At 31.5% G+C, this 16,858-nt stretch overlaps 7 protein-coding genes across 7 annotated transcripts; 2 read left to right on the top strand and 5 right to left on the bottom strand.

Annotated features, from left to right (window-relative positions):
- Nucleotides 1–280: 280 nt before the first annotated feature.
- Nucleotides 281–1,912, top strand: SRP1 (karyopherin alpha; the record flags this gene model as incomplete). Its single annotated transcript, XM_003686105.1, has 1 exon — nt 281–1,912. One exon carries the CDS (start codon nt 281–283, stop codon nt 1,910–1,912), a length of 1,632 nt encoding a protein of 543 aa, XP_003686153.1.
- Nucleotides 1,913–2,408: 496 nt separating this feature from the next.
- Nucleotides 2,409–3,692, top strand: SWT21 (Swt21p; the record flags this gene model as incomplete). Its single annotated transcript, XM_003686104.1, has 1 exon — nt 2,409–3,692. One exon carries the CDS (start codon nt 2,409–2,411, stop codon nt 3,690–3,692), a length of 1,284 nt encoding a protein of 427 aa, XP_003686152.1.
- RRI1 (COP9 signalosome catalytic subunit RRI1) lies at nt 3,687–4,985 on the bottom strand (the record flags this gene model as incomplete). The annotated part of the gene is made up of 1 exon (XM_003686103.1): nt 3,687–4,985. One exon carries the CDS (start codon nt 4,983–4,985, stop codon nt 3,687–3,689), a length of 1,299 nt encoding a protein of 432 aa, XP_003686151.1.
- A 343-nt stretch (nt 4,986–5,328) lies between these two features.
- GDH2 (glutamate dehydrogenase (NAD(+))) lies at nt 5,329–8,664 on the bottom strand (the record flags this gene model as incomplete). The annotated part of the gene is made up of 1 exon (XM_003686102.1): nt 5,329–8,664. One exon carries the CDS (start codon nt 8,662–8,664, stop codon nt 5,329–5,331), a length of 3,336 nt encoding a protein of 1,111 aa, XP_003686150.1.
- Nucleotides 8,665–10,056: 1,392 nt separating this feature from the next.
- NOP6 (Nop6p) lies at nt 10,057–10,731 on the bottom strand (the record flags this gene model as incomplete). Its single annotated transcript, XM_003686101.1, has 1 exon — nt 10,057–10,731. One exon carries the CDS (start codon nt 10,729–10,731, stop codon nt 10,057–10,059), a length of 675 nt encoding a protein of 224 aa, XP_003686149.1.
- A 527-nt stretch (nt 10,732–11,258) lies between these two features.
- Nucleotides 11,259–12,242, bottom strand: RHO5 (Rho family GTPase RHO5; the record flags this gene model as incomplete). Its single annotated transcript, XM_003686100.1, has 1 exon — nt 11,259–12,242. One exon carries the CDS (start codon nt 12,240–12,242, stop codon nt 11,259–11,261), a length of 984 nt encoding a protein of 327 aa, XP_003686148.1.
- A 2,112-nt stretch (nt 12,243–14,354) lies between these two features.
- On the bottom strand, nt 14,355–15,881 carry TPHA0F02320 (uncharacterized protein; the record flags this gene model as incomplete). The annotated part of the gene is made up of 1 exon (XM_003686099.1): nt 14,355–15,881. One exon carries the CDS (start codon nt 15,879–15,881, stop codon nt 14,355–14,357), a length of 1,527 nt encoding a protein of 508 aa, XP_003686147.1.
- Nucleotides 15,882–16,858: the final 977 nt, after the last annotated feature.

The following is a 16,858-nucleotide window of genomic DNA, read 5'->3' as shown; positions in this document are numbered from 1 at the left end:
TTTTTTGTTCCGTTACACGATTAAGAGCTTTTCGCAATATATACACTAAACATTGAATAAATTACATGCATGGTTCAGTAAGATTATAAACTTATTATTTATTACAATATTTTTGAAAGATACATTTAAGAAATAGAGTACATGTGTATATGTATGTATATGCGTATTTATCGTTTTACATCGTGTTTGCTTGTCTCTTAGTCTCTTACTATTGTTATTGGAGTAAATAAGCTACATTTAGCGAGATATAGAAACTCATATACTACACACGATTTTCGATATGAACGAAGAAGATTCCACTAATAAGTTCGTGCCAGAGTACAGGCGTACGAATTTCAAGAATAAAGGTAGATTCTCTGCCGATGAATTGCGTCGTAGAAGAGACACACAGCAGGTCGAGTTGAGAAAGGCCAAGAGAGATGAGGCTTTGGCGAAGAGAAGAAACTTTAACGCTGCAGGCGCTTCTCATGCCGATGCCTCTGATTCAGAAGATGAGGATGACGTTTCAGCTGCCGATAAACAGTTTTACGATCAATTGCAAGTCGAATTACCACAAATGATTAAACAAATTCAGTCAAACGACATGCAAGAACAATTAAATGCAACAGTCAAATTTAGACAAATATTATCAAGAGAAAATAATCCCCCAATCGAATTGGTTATTCAATCTGGTGTCGTGCCAACTCTGATAAACTTCATGAATGAAAATCAACCGGAAATGTTGCAATTGGAAGCAGCTTGGGCTTTAACCAATATTGCATCCGGTTCATCATCACAAACCCAAGTAGTAGTCGAGGCTGGTGCAGTTCCATTGTTCATTCAGCTGTTGTACACAGGTACCGTTGAAGTCCAAGAACAAGCTATTTGGGCTTTGGGTAACGTCGCAGGTGATTCCACACAATACAGAGACCATGTCCTACAAAGCGGGGCTATGGATCCAATTTTAGGGTTATTCAACACAAACAAAACGTCTTTAATTAGAACAGCTACCTGGACTTTATCCAATTTATGTAGAGGTAAGAAACCGCAACCAGATTGGACTATTGTCTCAAAGGCTTTGCCAACTTTAGCAAAGCTAATATACTCTTTGGATACCGAGACTTTGATCGATGCTTGCTGGGCTATCTCGTACTTATCTGATGGTCCTTCCGAAGCTATCCAAGCTGTTATTGACGCAAGAATCCCAAAAAGATTGGTTGAATTGTTGACCCATCAATCAACTCTTGTTCAAACACCTGCTTTAAGAGCGGTAGGAAACATTGTTACTGGTACTGATTTACAAACTCAAGTTGTCATCAATTCTGGTGTCCTCGTAGCTTTAAGACACTTATTATCTTCTCCAAAGGAATCCATTAGAAAAGAAGCCTGTTGGACTATTTCAAATATCACAGCTGGTAACACTGATCAAATTCAATCCGTAATAGACGCTGATATTTTACCATCCTTAATCAGGTTATTGGAAACGGCAGATTATAAAACTAAAAAGGAAGCATGTTGGGCAATCTCCAATGCCTCCTCTGGTGGTTTACATAGACCGGAAATAATTAGATATTTAGTTGCTCAAGGTTGTATAAAGCCATTGTGTGATCTATTAGAAATTGCTGACAACAAAATCGTTGAAGTCACTTTAGATGCATTAGAAAATATTTTGAAGATGGGTGAAGCCGATAAAGAAGCTCGTGGGCTTACAATTAATGAAAATGCTGATTACATAGAAAAAGCTGGTGGCATGGAAAAAATCTTCAACTGTCAACAAAACGAGAATGATAAAATTTATGAAAAGGCATACACTATTATTGAAACTTACTTTGGTGAAGAAGACGACGCTATTGATGAAAACATGGCTCCACAAACATCCGAGAATACTTTCGGCTTTGGTTCCAATGTTAACCAAACATTTAATTTTAATTAAAATTAATTAACTGAAAACTAAAGTCTGTACTATATATAGCAGTTTTCAATGTTCATTGTATTCTACATTAGACTATGTTCATTGTAAAATATTTTGATAACTCAATGGTTTTGATTCAATTCATCATTAATACCATAGCCATCTTATATTTAATCCATTGGATTATTCAATCTTTTGCGTATTACAGTATCTGGTTTGAAATACAATCACAAAATACATTTATAAAAGATATATATTTATATATAATATATTATTCTATTGTTATATTAAACATTCAGTCTATGTACTCAAATATCATATATATTCATTATGTAAATTATTTATATGCCTTTTTGAATAATTACATACTTTTTTAAAAAATATAAATAGTGAACAATAAATATAGCTGCTTAAAGTTCATGAGTATGAGATGAATTTCTTTACAAACTGGATTAAATTGAATAAACTTATGATAAATCCAAGCTGAAAATAGAATGTTGCTCACAGGGGGTTGGATATGGATCAATTTCATAACATTTTATTACAATGCTCTACCAAGACGATATTTGAGGGAAGTAATTTGGTAACAACATGGAATAAAGAAAAAGAAATTTGGAGAAATACAACTCGATCTTCAAATTATAAGTACCCTGAATTATCAGATCCTAAGCTTGATACAGAAAAGGCCTCAAAATTAAGGAAGCCAAATATATGTCAAGACCTATATTGGGCTGCCGATGGCACATCTATTGTGGCTGTTAATAGCGATTATGGAATTCGACAATATCTTATTCCTGAGAACTCTAGTGATCAACATTTTAACCAACAGATGGTTCCATTTACTAGATTTTTTAGATTTTCATCAACTGTAAGCAGCGCTGTAAATCCAAAATACTCATTATTTAATAATACCGACACTAATATTATATTACTTTCAAGCAAAGATTTACCACTTCAAGCTTATTCATTAAATGATGAACTTGACAGCACTTCTACTAAACCATTACTTAGTTATAATGTCACCAATGATAAAAACGAGAAATATGAAACAGCATATAGCATTAAATTTATTTCGCAAAAACAATTTCTAACAGGTTCAATAAAAAATAAAATTTCGTTATATGATGCATCCTATAAAGAGCCAATTTGGACATCAAGACTAACAAACAGAATAATAGGGAAATCAAGTCATAAATCTATAGTTTCATGCTTCTCAGAATATCCATTTCTAGATAATACTCGTTCAGTATTTCATTTTGGAACTTACAAAAATGAAATTGGCTTAATTGATACTCGTAGTGAACAAATAAACATAAAATATAGATCGAAAGAAGGTAATGGTGTCTATCAAATATTAATGTCAGAAAATGAACACTATCTCTATAGTATTAAACGGAATTCAAACAGTATTGATATTTTAGACACCAGAATGAACTGTTCAATCATCAACGAACTTCGACTACCTTTTACAACCGATAATCAAAAAATGAAGGGTAATATATGTAGTCAAAATGGTATGCTTCTTGGAAGTTTAAATGGTAATCTCATCCAATGGGGAAAAGATATGATAGAATTTGGAGGAATTATGTCTCGGAATATTGATGAACTTCCTGGACCTGAGTTTACACAACATTTAACTGACTACAATGATTTAAGAATTAATTTGGTTGTGTCAAATCCTATAGAAACGGATCAATTGGCGATATCATATTCTCCAGATAAGTTTAAAGGTAATGGTGAAAATTCTGCAAACACTCAAAAACATTTCAGTTCTGGTATATCATTATATAATTGCTCATAAACTAAATATATCATGATACAACTTTAGATTTCTATATTCTTGTAATTTTAAACCCAGTAGCATGTCCTTCTTCTGTTCAAATTCTCTTTTAAGGTTACCTGTGTGGATTCCTTCAGATTCTATGTCAAAAGATAAAGTGTTCGGAACCAAGTTAGAAGACGCATCTCTTAATAATGATTCCTTAAAGGGATTATTTGAGGAGTGAAACATACTTTCGTTAGCTAAACAATGAACTGAATCACTTCTTGTCGATCCAAATTCTTTGTATTGGTTAATACTGCTTGTCATACTTCCCGAATCTGCGATATCATTTCTAATCATATCGATATCGCTTGTATTTCTGCCGGAATTAGTGCTAGTTAAAGAAGTAGAACTAACGGTTCGGTACATCGCCATATTAGTCTTTATATTATCATTGTTCATATTGTTCAGTTGGTCCTGGGAAATCTTTAATGTTTTTGATTTTGAAGATTTAGATAAAGAGATATTATGTTTTAGACTTTCAAGCAGCTGACTATATAAAATTGAACTTAGGTTCAAGTCAATTTGAGGACATTTGTAGGATAGATGGTTATAAGCTAAAGAATAGTTGAGTTCAGAGTCAAATATCTTTATTGGTAATTCATAAAATGTATCTATAGTCTTGTTCAAAGGTGATGGTTTTGTGCGAAAAGCGCCAAGTTCTATGATGCCTTCTTTGGAACTCTTGTGAGGGTCGAGAACGACAGCAACATACGGATCTTGATAACTTTGATTCAGTTTTTGTGTTTGTATATCAACATTACTTAACCAACATCCATATCCAGGGTGCGTGTGGTACCAGCCCACTATAGTGCTTTGTTTCTCATTGTTTTCAATCACTTCTTCCGCGTATTGAACCATATATTCATAGGACTCCATCTGGGCATTAACTCTAGTTTCTGTTCCTTCGACAGGAATTTCAAAGGTGTCGTGTATTACAATGTTATTTTCAATCGTTGTGCCAACTAGTATTCCCATTACTTCGATATCTTCACCTCTATGTCCATGATTTAACATTTTACATGCTGCCAACTTTGATAAAAGCACTTGATTAAAATAATTTGGATTATTTCCCCAAGACTCTGAATTATCAAAGTTACTTTCCAACCTGTGACTAGTCTCATAGATAGACCTACTAGTCTCTAAATATTCCTGGTTTGGAAGTTCAGCATGCTTATTTTTATTGTGCTTTCCATTATCATCGCATTTTTGATCGTAATGACTTCTGATTGCCTCATCTAATTCAGAAAACTGAATATTTTCTAAGCTCATTTCCTTTAATTGCTATATGCAGTATTGTCCCTTTTTCCATCTGGAATTCTTTTTGTTTAAGCAACTATCATATTTAATATACCAATCAGTGCAATTACGGATTTGCCCTAATTTCCAATTAAAACATATGACTTTTATAAGTTTCATTTTTAATATCGGGAACATTATTTATGATAGGCAATCGAAGTACAAAATATTAAGCGTCAGTAATTCGAGACGGGCTTTTAGAAATACCAGATGTTTATAAATATTTATGTACAACCACTATATAGGTGGATTGGATTATTTTTGGTTTACGTAACTTATACTTTTAAAAATACTATTTTTAATATTTAAAATTAAATTAATTGCTTTCTAAAGCCTCCCTTTTCAACATCCCTATGTACTCTAAGAAATTACCAATATCTACCTCTACCCCAAACTTGTACACAAACGAACTCGATAAGTAACTTGATAATAATGCTTTAAGGTATGGAACTGGAATATTCTTTAAGATATCTGCTTCGCCTGCAACTTCAGTCAACAGAGAAGGTATGATTTTCTTAAATAATAAATAATCCCGAAGTTTAATATCATTCATCCATAACTCATTCGAGTCAATCAAGTCATCATTTAATTTATTAATTGTTTGAGAAATTAAATCAGATAGTTTTGCTGTTGGTTTATTTGTTTTCCTCTTTAAATCCCATAGTAATTTAAACTCTTTCTCCGCACTATCTTGAATTCTTGATTGAACTTCACAAATATACCCTTTGTATAATGGTGATTTCTCATCACTGTTCCCAATAAATTGTTGACTAAAATCTTCTTCATTTAGGGACAATGACGCCAACACCTCTAATGACGAAGATGTTACACCACCTTTGTTAACTGACATATCTTTGAATAAAAGACAACCATGAGCATCAAGTGCAATTTCAGCAGCCTTATTAATAAAAAGATTGGCGCCTTCAATTATATATGGAATTCTACTCTTGTTTGTCTTGTCATCAATAAAGTAATGAAGATTATTTAAGTTAATTGAGTTTGGTCTGCCACCACATGGTACGAATAAATCAATCTTATCAACAAATTTAAAAATTTGAGTATGGAAAGTGTTTCTGAAAGTGGTACCATTCGCAACTATGGTACTGTTTGGGATCATTATATCCATGTCATCGACGCTAACAAAGAATCCCATGTTGCTCAATTTTTTCATATCATAATTTGATACCGTACTTCTTGAATTAGCCAATTTGATTAATTCTAAAGAATCCAAACCGTTGGAATCACAAAGCACACCTGAACCATCGACTATAGCGACATACAATTCATTATTGGTAGACAATAATATTTCATTTGAACCTAAGTCACCATCTGGTCCACCAGTTTGAAATTTTCTAATTGTAGTATTCTCCAAATTTAATGTTCTGTACAATGCGTTGACATACGCACGAACACCTAGGGAAGTCATACCATATTCGTCATGAGGGATACCACCAAGCGATGCTGATTTGCCAGTTAAGAAAGACTTCCACCATGGGCAACCTCTTAACCTTGCATGTTGAGTTGCCCAATCGACATAACCTGCAGTTCCTTCATCAGGACCAAAAAATAATATTTCTTCATATCCTAGTAAATCTACGTAAGTTTCTTTTAATGGATCCTTAATTAAAATGTCTATTATTGCATCGACATACTGAGAAAATGCGTTAAATGTTTGATCCGATGAAGTTAACCCTGGTGATAATAGAATAACTCCCTTTGAGCCACCTTCTGGGATATCTTTGTTTTTACATTGTTGTGTTAAGGCTAATTGGTAGTTTTCATCTATGACATTTCTTGTATTTGATTCGTAAATATCTGCATTTTTGGAGGTAACAATTCGAATACCACCACGAGAAATTTCTCTAAATCTGATATGGAACCCTTTGAATGTATTTCCGATGACATAAAATATACCATATGGAGTTTCCGAATATTCAGATACTGGCATAATTAGTTTTGGATCCAACCTAAATGATAAAGCAACTTTTCTTGTAACAAAAAAGTTTGTCTTTAATATTGATTTATTAAAAATATTCAAAGTTTTCAAGATTAATAGAGCTGGAGAATCATTTGGAATAAATTTATTCAAATACGATTCAAATTCTTGATCGTTTTTGAATGGTTCTAAACGCTCTAATCTTTGAAATGATAATGTTTCCTTTAAGGACTGCTCATCTCTACGATAATGAACTTCTGCAAAAGTTTTGTATAATTTTGAAACAATCATATAATATTTTTCTAGACTTGAAATAATCATCTGCAATGTAAACGTTTCTGTCCTTAATTTTCTCTTTAAATTTTCAACTAACTCTAATAAAATTATATTACTTTCTTTGACATTCAACTCTGCAATTAGTGATTGATAATCTGAGCCTAATCTGTTGATAAAATGATTAATAAAATTTGCTGATACGTGTGCGTAGACAGCTTCTTGAGGAGAAAATAATCTTTGTTCGTAAAGCTTATCAAATGAATTGTTTGGAATTGCATATAATAAAGAAGCTTCTCTTTCAATTTGTTTCAATGACAATTCAATATTGTTACCTAACGATAAATCCTCCAATTGTTGTGATCTGTTTAAGTAAATAGAGAAGATAACAATATTGTCACTATTGTTATTAACATCATTAGATAGTTTGAATGTCTCCAAATAAAACTTGGAAGGAGATAATCGATAATAGTGAAATAATGTTGAAATTGCTTCATAATAGTTTTTTGTTGTAAATCTTTTAAATGCGATTAATAGTCTAATTTCATCATTATTTTCTGAAGAATTGACTGTTTTAATGACTGGTCCTTCTCTTTCTTTAACTAATTTGATTAAAATAACCGTATAATTTTTTGTCTCTAATGATGAAACTTGTGTCATTGTTTTGTCACTGATAGAATCAATATCACCATTTAGTAACTGTTCTGAAGTTATATTTTTTTCTGTAGTACCATCAAAATTACAATTATATACAAATGTTAATTTGAGACCACTTTGTGGGGTCCAAAACGAAACGGATCTTGTTCCTAAACTTGAATTATTATCTAAATATAATTCATCAATTTGACCATCCAAATGATATGGCACATTTTCTGTTTCATCGCCAATAATATTTAGAGAATTACTTCCAAATGAACCTAAAGTATTTTTATTATATGCGTTTTCTATTGTTGAGTCTAGTGATGAAGCCTTATTTTCTAAATTTCCAATCAACCTTTCATTTGATCTTGTTATCTGAAGATTGCTCGTTTCCATAAATATTGCATGATTATCTTTTGTCAAAATTTTATTTTTAATTTTAAATAAATCCCTTATACTTTTATTTGGTCGAGTTAAATTACTCCCATCGCTTGTTTTGCAAGACAATTTTGTGAAAGAATCTAATTTTGATGCGTATAATGAATGAATTATACTTGACAATAATTCGGGAGTTTCCCTGGCAAAAAACAAATCGTCGATACCCAGAGAATTATAAAACCAATCAACTTCCTGTTCAATTAAGTCATCGGGGATAAAACCTTGTTGATCGATTAAATCAATAACTTGTTCACGTTGTAAGTCTTTACCTGGGAAATCAAAAACATGGTAATCAGAGATAGAAGAAATTGAAAGAGCCGAAATATCAGGAATCTTGGAATTATTAACATCACTTACTAAGAACATCGTGAATTATTTTTAAATTATTATTATTATTATTATTGTTGCTGTTGCTGTTGCTGTTGCTGTTGCTGTTGCTGTCACTATTACTATTGTTTAATATGGTTGCTATATCATTATAACAAACAGTTACATTATACAAATATATAACGAAATCATTAAAAATAGGACATAGATTCTTGATAAAAAGAAAATTAAAGCACCCTTTATATAGAACATCATATATTTGTTATCTACTTTTTAATGGTAGTTATTAGCTGTATATTATACTGCGATACACATATTAGTTTATTATGCATTGTTTCGTTAAGAAGTTATTTTTACAAGTCACGAACACAATGCTATTTTAAGGGAAGTTTATTCCCATAGTGTGTAATGCAACCACAATAGTAAATGACTTCTTATTATTGTGAATCACTATGATTTAGTTATCTGTTCGGCTATTTGTCTCGTTTTTATCAAACAAGTACACAATAGCGCATCGCATAGCAACAATTGCCACAACCACCTGCGGAAGAGGCCCGGATGATTAAAGTGGCATCGTCTTAAATGACAAGGAGAGAGAAAAAAGGGAAACTGCAATTTTATGGATAATAGAACTGTGGGGAAATGCAAGTATTATGGAGACGAAGATTTCGGAAACATCGTCCGCGATTTGCAAATTTCTATTATTAAACAATTTGTTGACACTACTTAGTAATAATGAATGACCATTTTTTATTGTTTTTCTATTATTATATGATATTACTGTTAATGTAGATATCATTGAAGGAGGAGGAGTAGTCATTAATTGTTTCAAAAGCTTTAATTTTACTTTTGATTTGCGTGTTAAAATAAAAATAGAATAAAAAAAACACGACACAAAGACGGAGTTATAACAACGACGAATTACTCAATTGGGCGACTGCTAATATTGTGATGCGTCTGCTTTAAATTTAAAATGGGAAGAGTTTACAGTATAGGAGCAACCACAGTGATTCTATTTATTTCGAAAGTTTCTAAAAGACATATAGATCATTAGATCTTTCACTTGCACGAGGTCCGGTGAAGGTTGTGTGTTGAAGGACCCTGTTGGATACATAGTTTTATTTTACCTTAGTTTTCTTAGCTGTTGTTGTTATCCTATAAAAAGTGAGAGTGCATGTTCCGAAAGTATAACCTGCATACACATCGAACAAGGAGGAGGGGGCAATAGAGTTTAATATCCTGCACACTGTATAACCCCGTTCTTGTTATTTCACTTTTATATAGTAACTATTTAATCTTGAATTTGTGTCACTTGCATACACATTAAAAGTTGGAAACTATTATTATTTTTGATCCTCTTCTTATTAAACATTAATAAAAAAGTAATATATATATATATACTTATACAACTATAGTCATATATGTATTGCCTTATTTAATTAGTTTTAATCTATCAGGATGTATACCATTAGTAGTCTTTGGTGCATTTTCATTACTACTGCTATTATTATTATTACTAGTATTCTTAGATTCTGCTTTTTTCGCACTATCTTTAATCATTTTACGTACTCTTTCTTGTCTTTCAACATCAAGTTTTTCATTTTTCTTTTGTAATTTTTCAAGACGATCCTTAGAGTTACCACCGCCACCAACTGTTAATTCAACATTAATGGTTTTATCTCTAATTGTTGTTCTATGCTGTAATAAAGCAACATCCATTCTTCTCTGAATGTTACTTAGATCCTTCTCGGTGTCAAATTCCAAAAATGCAATACCTTTATCACTTCTCAATCTGATGAAATCAGGTGAACTAGATTTGAAATGTGTCTGTAATTCAGTAGCTGTGATGTCCTTCGGTAAACTGCCAACAAAAATGATAAATCTATTTTTACTTTGTGATCCACTCTTACCTTTGCCGCCATGGCCACGACGTGTTTTTCTCTTCTTCTTGGCTGGTTCGCCATCAGCATTTGTTCTTGGGGCAGGCTCGTCAGCGACTGATCTCTTCAGTTCTTTTGTTTTTTCTCTATCTTTTTTCGATTTTCTCGATTCTAAAGCTTTTAATTGCTTCTTGGTCAACTGTTTTTTCGTTTCCTCTTCAGCCATAATTGTATATTGGTATCCCGGTGTTTTCTGCTATTGATTTAAAATTCTTTAATTTGACTATCCCATATATCAATAAATTCCGCTTGTAGTTTTACTAATTGATGCTTACTTTCATATATATACGTATTAATAGCATATTTGAGTTGCGATGAGGTAGATTAGGTTTTTCAATTCTTCAGTTATGGCAAAAATTTTTCACCGCTATTAAAGCGGCGAAAAAATATGAAGAAAAACAAATATAAAAAAATACATTTAGTGTCTAGGTGAGAGAAAAGCTTATGTATGGCAGCTATAGAATAGAATGACATTCAAAAGAATGACTATGACTAAGAATAATACGGTTTGTTCATACTTTTAAAAAAAAATTGTGGATACTGCTACATGGAATTTATTTTTATTTTGTAAATATATATAAATATTTGAGTCTGTCATGAAATTAACATACTTATATCTTCAAAGATATAAGTATGTTACCAAAATTGTCATATGAAAAAAATTCAATTTTTCTTAATATTGTTGTGTTTTGTTTATACTATGATACAGTTTTTATTTTTATCTGGAGCCTGTTTAGTAGTGGGCACTTTCTTTAACTTTGCAGTGATTTTATTCTTTACTACTGTTTTTTTGTAAGTGCTACTTTTAGGAGTAGTTACTTTCTTATCATTAGAATCTTTCCTTACGTTATTATTAGATTTTACCTCACTTTCTTTTTTGACTAATTCAGAGGATTTATATTGTCTATCATTTGGAATATTTTCCGTTACGCTCTTTTGCGACTTTGTGGATGTATTTTCATGTGAACTTTCTATCACAGTATCTAGCTCAGTTTTGGTTGGATTTATATCTTTTATGCTACTTTTATTTTCATTACTAGATTGATCACCATTTAGTGATTCGTCAAGTCCTGGTACTTTTAATATATTATGCCTTACTGCAGTTTCAAATACATTGCTCACACCAGTTTGTGTTGCTGCTGAACATTCAACGTATCCTAGTATATTTGTATCATTGATAAAGCCATCAATCTCTTCTTTCGTTATAAAAGAAGAATTCGATTTTTCTAAAGCTTCCCTTGTGGCTTCATTTTCTCTTAAATCGGACTTGGTACCGACTAACAATATAGGATACTTATTTTTAACCTTATAAATAGCCGAGTTCTTTAAATTAATTGTACCTAGAACTTCATTATACCATTTACTTCTTGCGTTACTAAAAGCTGCTTGATCCTCAACGGAAAAGCATATTAAAAAAATATCTGTTTGAGGATACGACAATGGTCTTAAAGTGTCATACTCTTCCTGCCCAGCCGTATCCCATAAATTTAATTTAAATAATTGAGTGTCACTTTCATCTTCACCTGAATCGGTATCATTAATTGCGACAGTTGTTGAATAATTGTCAAATACTGTAGGAACATAGTCTTGTGGGAAAGTATTTGTAGTATATGAAATTAATAAAGAACTCTTACCGACACCACCATCACCAATGACAACACATTTAACGGATTTCATTATTGGCAATACGATTTGTTTGTTTGTATGTGCCTGTTCTTGCGTTTATAATTTTTTTATTTAAGTACTTTATTCTGTTTCTTTTGTCGTTAATATAATTAATAATAAATATTGCAGTTACAATTATATGAAATGGACAGCATGTAAAATTGGAAACTAAACTACTATATAAGTTATCTTGTTAAGAAAGTGATTATTCAACTAATATATTCAAAACTATAACCAGGTAATTAGAATTATCTACGCATGTATTGGTTGCTTTTAATGATTACTAAACCTTTGAAAAATAATCCTATTTTAAAAGAGTTCTATATGTCAAGCACTTTTAATTTACATATAGTCACATATATATAACAGGAGAAAATAAAAAATACTCGATGTGTAAACTTTAATTTTATACCTGATCATCTTACGATTACCATACGTATGCACTAAAATACGGCGCATTTTATTTGATTAAAAATACAAATCCAAACTATAAATAACGGGAATAAAGAAAGAACGAAAATGATAAATAATAATTGTTCAGTGTTTTTAATTGCTTTCGAAACTGCTTTATAAACAAAAGAAAAAACTACATGCAAACAATAAGTGCATAGGTTTTTTATGCCCATGTTGGCAAAAACAAAAAAAGATATTAGAAGAAAAGAATTTTAACACCTCCTTTCTTAATTTGTTTCTCACAGTTAAGAACAACATGTATTGATCAACTAAATAAAATACTCTGGAGCAGAAAAATATATATAACAATAAATTGGTATAACTAATTATCTTATTCAATGTTCCAAAAACAGCAATTTTGCTACCAAGATATGTATTGATTAAATACGAAATGCTTAATATAATAGTTTTTAGAATATAAAAAATGAATCGAAGAAAATTCCGTGGAGAGAACGTAAATTAATATCCTTGGCCGACTTAATAAGAAAACGAAAGGATAAACACATATGTATTCATCCATGCATCAATTCTCTTGTAAAGAAATAGTAGGGACGCTATGCTTTTCAAAAACGCCTTCAATCTAAATAGGTATAATGACATCATTTTCCTTCCATAGAAATTTTAAACGTTCTGTATATTTTTGCGTAGCGTTGTTGTTTTTGTTTGTTTTGGATCATATCAGGTTCGAAATTAATTCACTTTATAGTAATGTTTATTTACTAAAAGGGAAAGTAAGAATTCAAATCTGATAAAAATCCGATTTTATATAACGAAAACGGTAACTATATCTAGTTTAATTTCTATTGATTTAATACTACCAAGTGTTCTAGGCAGATTTGTTTCTATGTGACTGCTTGTAACAGAATTAATTTTCGAAATTAAATAAAATATATAGTCTTTTTCTTGTCTGTGATATTCTTTTCTACGGTAAGGTCTGAGCAAGCGCTGTGGTATAACTGTTCGTTGCGCTCAGATCTTGGTTAGTTCAAGTCTGCGATTTATTGCCAGTCTTATTTATTCGTTATATCTTTTGTATTATGCAGATTTGTCCATGCAGCGATTATAAACGCTCAAAGTGGGGGTGGATCGCGACCATATCTGGAAGGAGATGTAAGGGTTTCTCTTCCTCTATGTTTTCAAGATTATCTCTGCATAATGTTAATGTTAGTATGACTGGATCTAGTCTGGGTACTAATGCCACTCACTATTTTATCTTATTATATGTGATATATCTATTATTTTTTGATGATGCATGGCGATACGCACGTAACTACTGCAACGTGCGTATACGCGTTCGAGAAAAGGAGATATCAACTAATAAAACACAGTGTACCCCTATAGCTTCCAAACACAAATATTATTACCAGATTTTGAAATAAGATGGATTTCTCCGATATTATCAAATGGTGTTGTTTTTATTTTCTCATTAGAGATAAGTTTTCAGAGCTGTAAGTGATCAGAAGTTTTTTTTTGTACAGCGGAATCTCAATATTGATAAAAATGATATGCACCTGAATCTGTTAATGTCTTTGAACGAGTTTAACATAGTTTATGCATGAGATACAATAGCATTAATGTTTCATCTAAATATAATTGTAAAATGAAATAGGCAAATAATTTATTGTGTACCTGGGTATCTATTGCTTGAGAAATTTCTCTATTACATAAAATTTAAAAAATCTCTTTTAAATATCCATCATCGTTTATAGAATTGGAGTGGTTGCCGGGATAATGAGGTGCGCTACTAACAAATGGATCAATTGTAATAGTGGATCCAGTAATATCGGAGCTAGATAAATCGGAAGATTGAATTGAACTGTCTGTAGACGATATTCGTACTATGTTTGAGTTGGTATTATTATCCGCGAAAGGCACAGAACTTGGGAATTGTACGTTTCCGTTTATATCATGGTCATTTATCACAATGTCATCGTTGAATATCTTTCTTGGCCGAGGGATTTCAGGAGCTTTTCTATTTTCAAAATTAAATTCCTTTTGGAATGCATGAGTCGATGGTGATGTTGCGATGGTCCTCGTCTTATCGGTGAAAGGATTTGATACATCCTCTGGAACGTCTCTTGGAATTTCATAATTATTGTTGACCATTTCTTCATCATAATTTACTTTTCTTCCATTTGTGTGATACATCTTGGTTCTTTTATTGTTCTTGTTTAGAAATAATTGATTTGATTTATTTGATTTACGTCTGAAATTAACTAAAGTTACAATGCAGATAATGATAAACCCTAGTAACGCACCAATTACACCTCCAGCTATTTTCCCATTTTTTGAAGATGTTGATGTTGTTTTTCCAGTAACTAAGTTATTATAGTATGCCAAGTTAGTGGTTATGGTGTTACTACCGTATGTGTAGGTTGGAGTACCATTTTGTTGAAATTTTGTAGGATTAATCCTTGTTGTCATTAAAATGTCGGTTGTAAAAGCAATTGAACTACCCGTAACCACGTAGGTTTGCGTGTATATTAGATATAATTTAGACGAATTTGTAGAGATTGAATATTCCGAATTTGATGAAGATGCAGTTGAGGTAAATAAAGTGGAACTCTCTAAATCTGAAGACCATAAAGAATATCTGGATATTGATGCAGGGCTCGCCGTGGAATAATTTGAATATTCTGAACTATAAGAGCTTGAAGGATAAACCGAGGTTGAACTAATAGTGGAAATTAGAGTTGATGGTGTAGATGAACTTAATTTGGAAGTGGTTGCATGTCTGAAACTTTGTACGTAAATAGATGGCGTTATTGTAGTAATGTGGTTAAATGACTTTGACGTAGTTTGATTAAACGACTCAATTGAAGAGGAGGAAACTAAACCGGCTACCGTCGATGTATCACTAGATACATGTGAACTTATGGTTAGATTGTGAATAGGCGATGTTGTAAAATGTGTTTCTAAATCTGTAGCAGATGAATTTTGGAATGCATTTATGCTTGAGTCACCTGAAGATGTGCGGTATAAATTTGAATCTAATGCCAAGCTTGTATTGCTTTCCGATATAATATCAGTTGTAGACGAAAAGGAATGACTGGTAATTTCTTCAGTTGCCGATCCACTCGAACTAGAATAACTTATTTGAGTTGAAGTAGTTGGATAAAGAACTGTATCAAAACTCAAGGCTGTTAGACTATCTGGAAACACCGATGAAGTTTTGTTGGTCATTGAAAAAAGGACCATTGCTCGATCTGTTTAAAAGAAAAGCTGTGTTATTAGTGAGTAATAAAGTAGCAAAATAATTTTAGGAGATAAGAAAAGTAGTCGTCTGAATAATAACTTATCGAATTATCCTGATCCTTGCCGTATCCGATCACAAAGAAATATGAGATGTTTCCTCTTTCTTTCTTTCGTTAAGATTAGTTCAATTGTATATATATATATATATAAGTATGTATGACTATACCCAATTTAATGTAGACACAATAATAGAGTAATGTTACAAGAAGGTAACTCTCTGAAAAATCTCAATAACAAGTTTTAATATTATTCTATATTTTACCAGCTTTATAAATTTTTGAATTGATTTGTTGACTTTATTTATAGTATAGAAATGCACATGTTGCAAGATCTCACTGAAATTATTTAATATTGAGTCACACCTGCGGAGGAAATTGAAAATAAAAACAAACGCGATTAAAAAAAGAAGTTGGAAATATTGACAGTAAAAACGCAGAGAGTGATTCTTTTGTCTGATGCGATTAATAAAATGTTACAACTATATCGCGATTCTTAGTTAAACCATCTGATACTGATAACGGTCTGAATCTTTTTTTAATCCATTGATGAAGATGGTAAGATGATCGTAATACTTAATTGATTTCTTAAGTTAACAATCGTCTATGTTTTCTGTCTCCTGTGTCCATACGAGACCTAATTGATCTTAAAAATACATAATGGTAGCTTGAATCAATTGTATCTCACTACTGGTAACCAACATCTTGTTCTGAAGTACTTACCTATCCAACAAGTTGCTTAATTAGATAAAAGTACTAATTTTTAACTGATATAGAATCAATTTCCAGTAACGTAAATATATTGAAAATAATTCTATTAAATAAGTAATGTACAATTTATAAGATATGTAAATAAGTTCGAAAAAAAAATATTTCTTATATGATATCTTTTGAAAGAATCTTCATTTAAAAATGCATTTATAC

Source organism: Tetrapisispora phaffii, chromosome 6 (genome assembly GCF_000236905.1).
Source record: "Tetrapisispora phaffii CBS 4417 chromosome 6, complete genome".
NCBI classification, from domain to species: Eukaryota; Fungi; Ascomycota; class Saccharomycetes; order Saccharomycetales; family Saccharomycetaceae; genus Tetrapisispora; species Tetrapisispora phaffii.
This window is presented reverse-complemented; position numbering and strand designations above follow the sequence as displayed.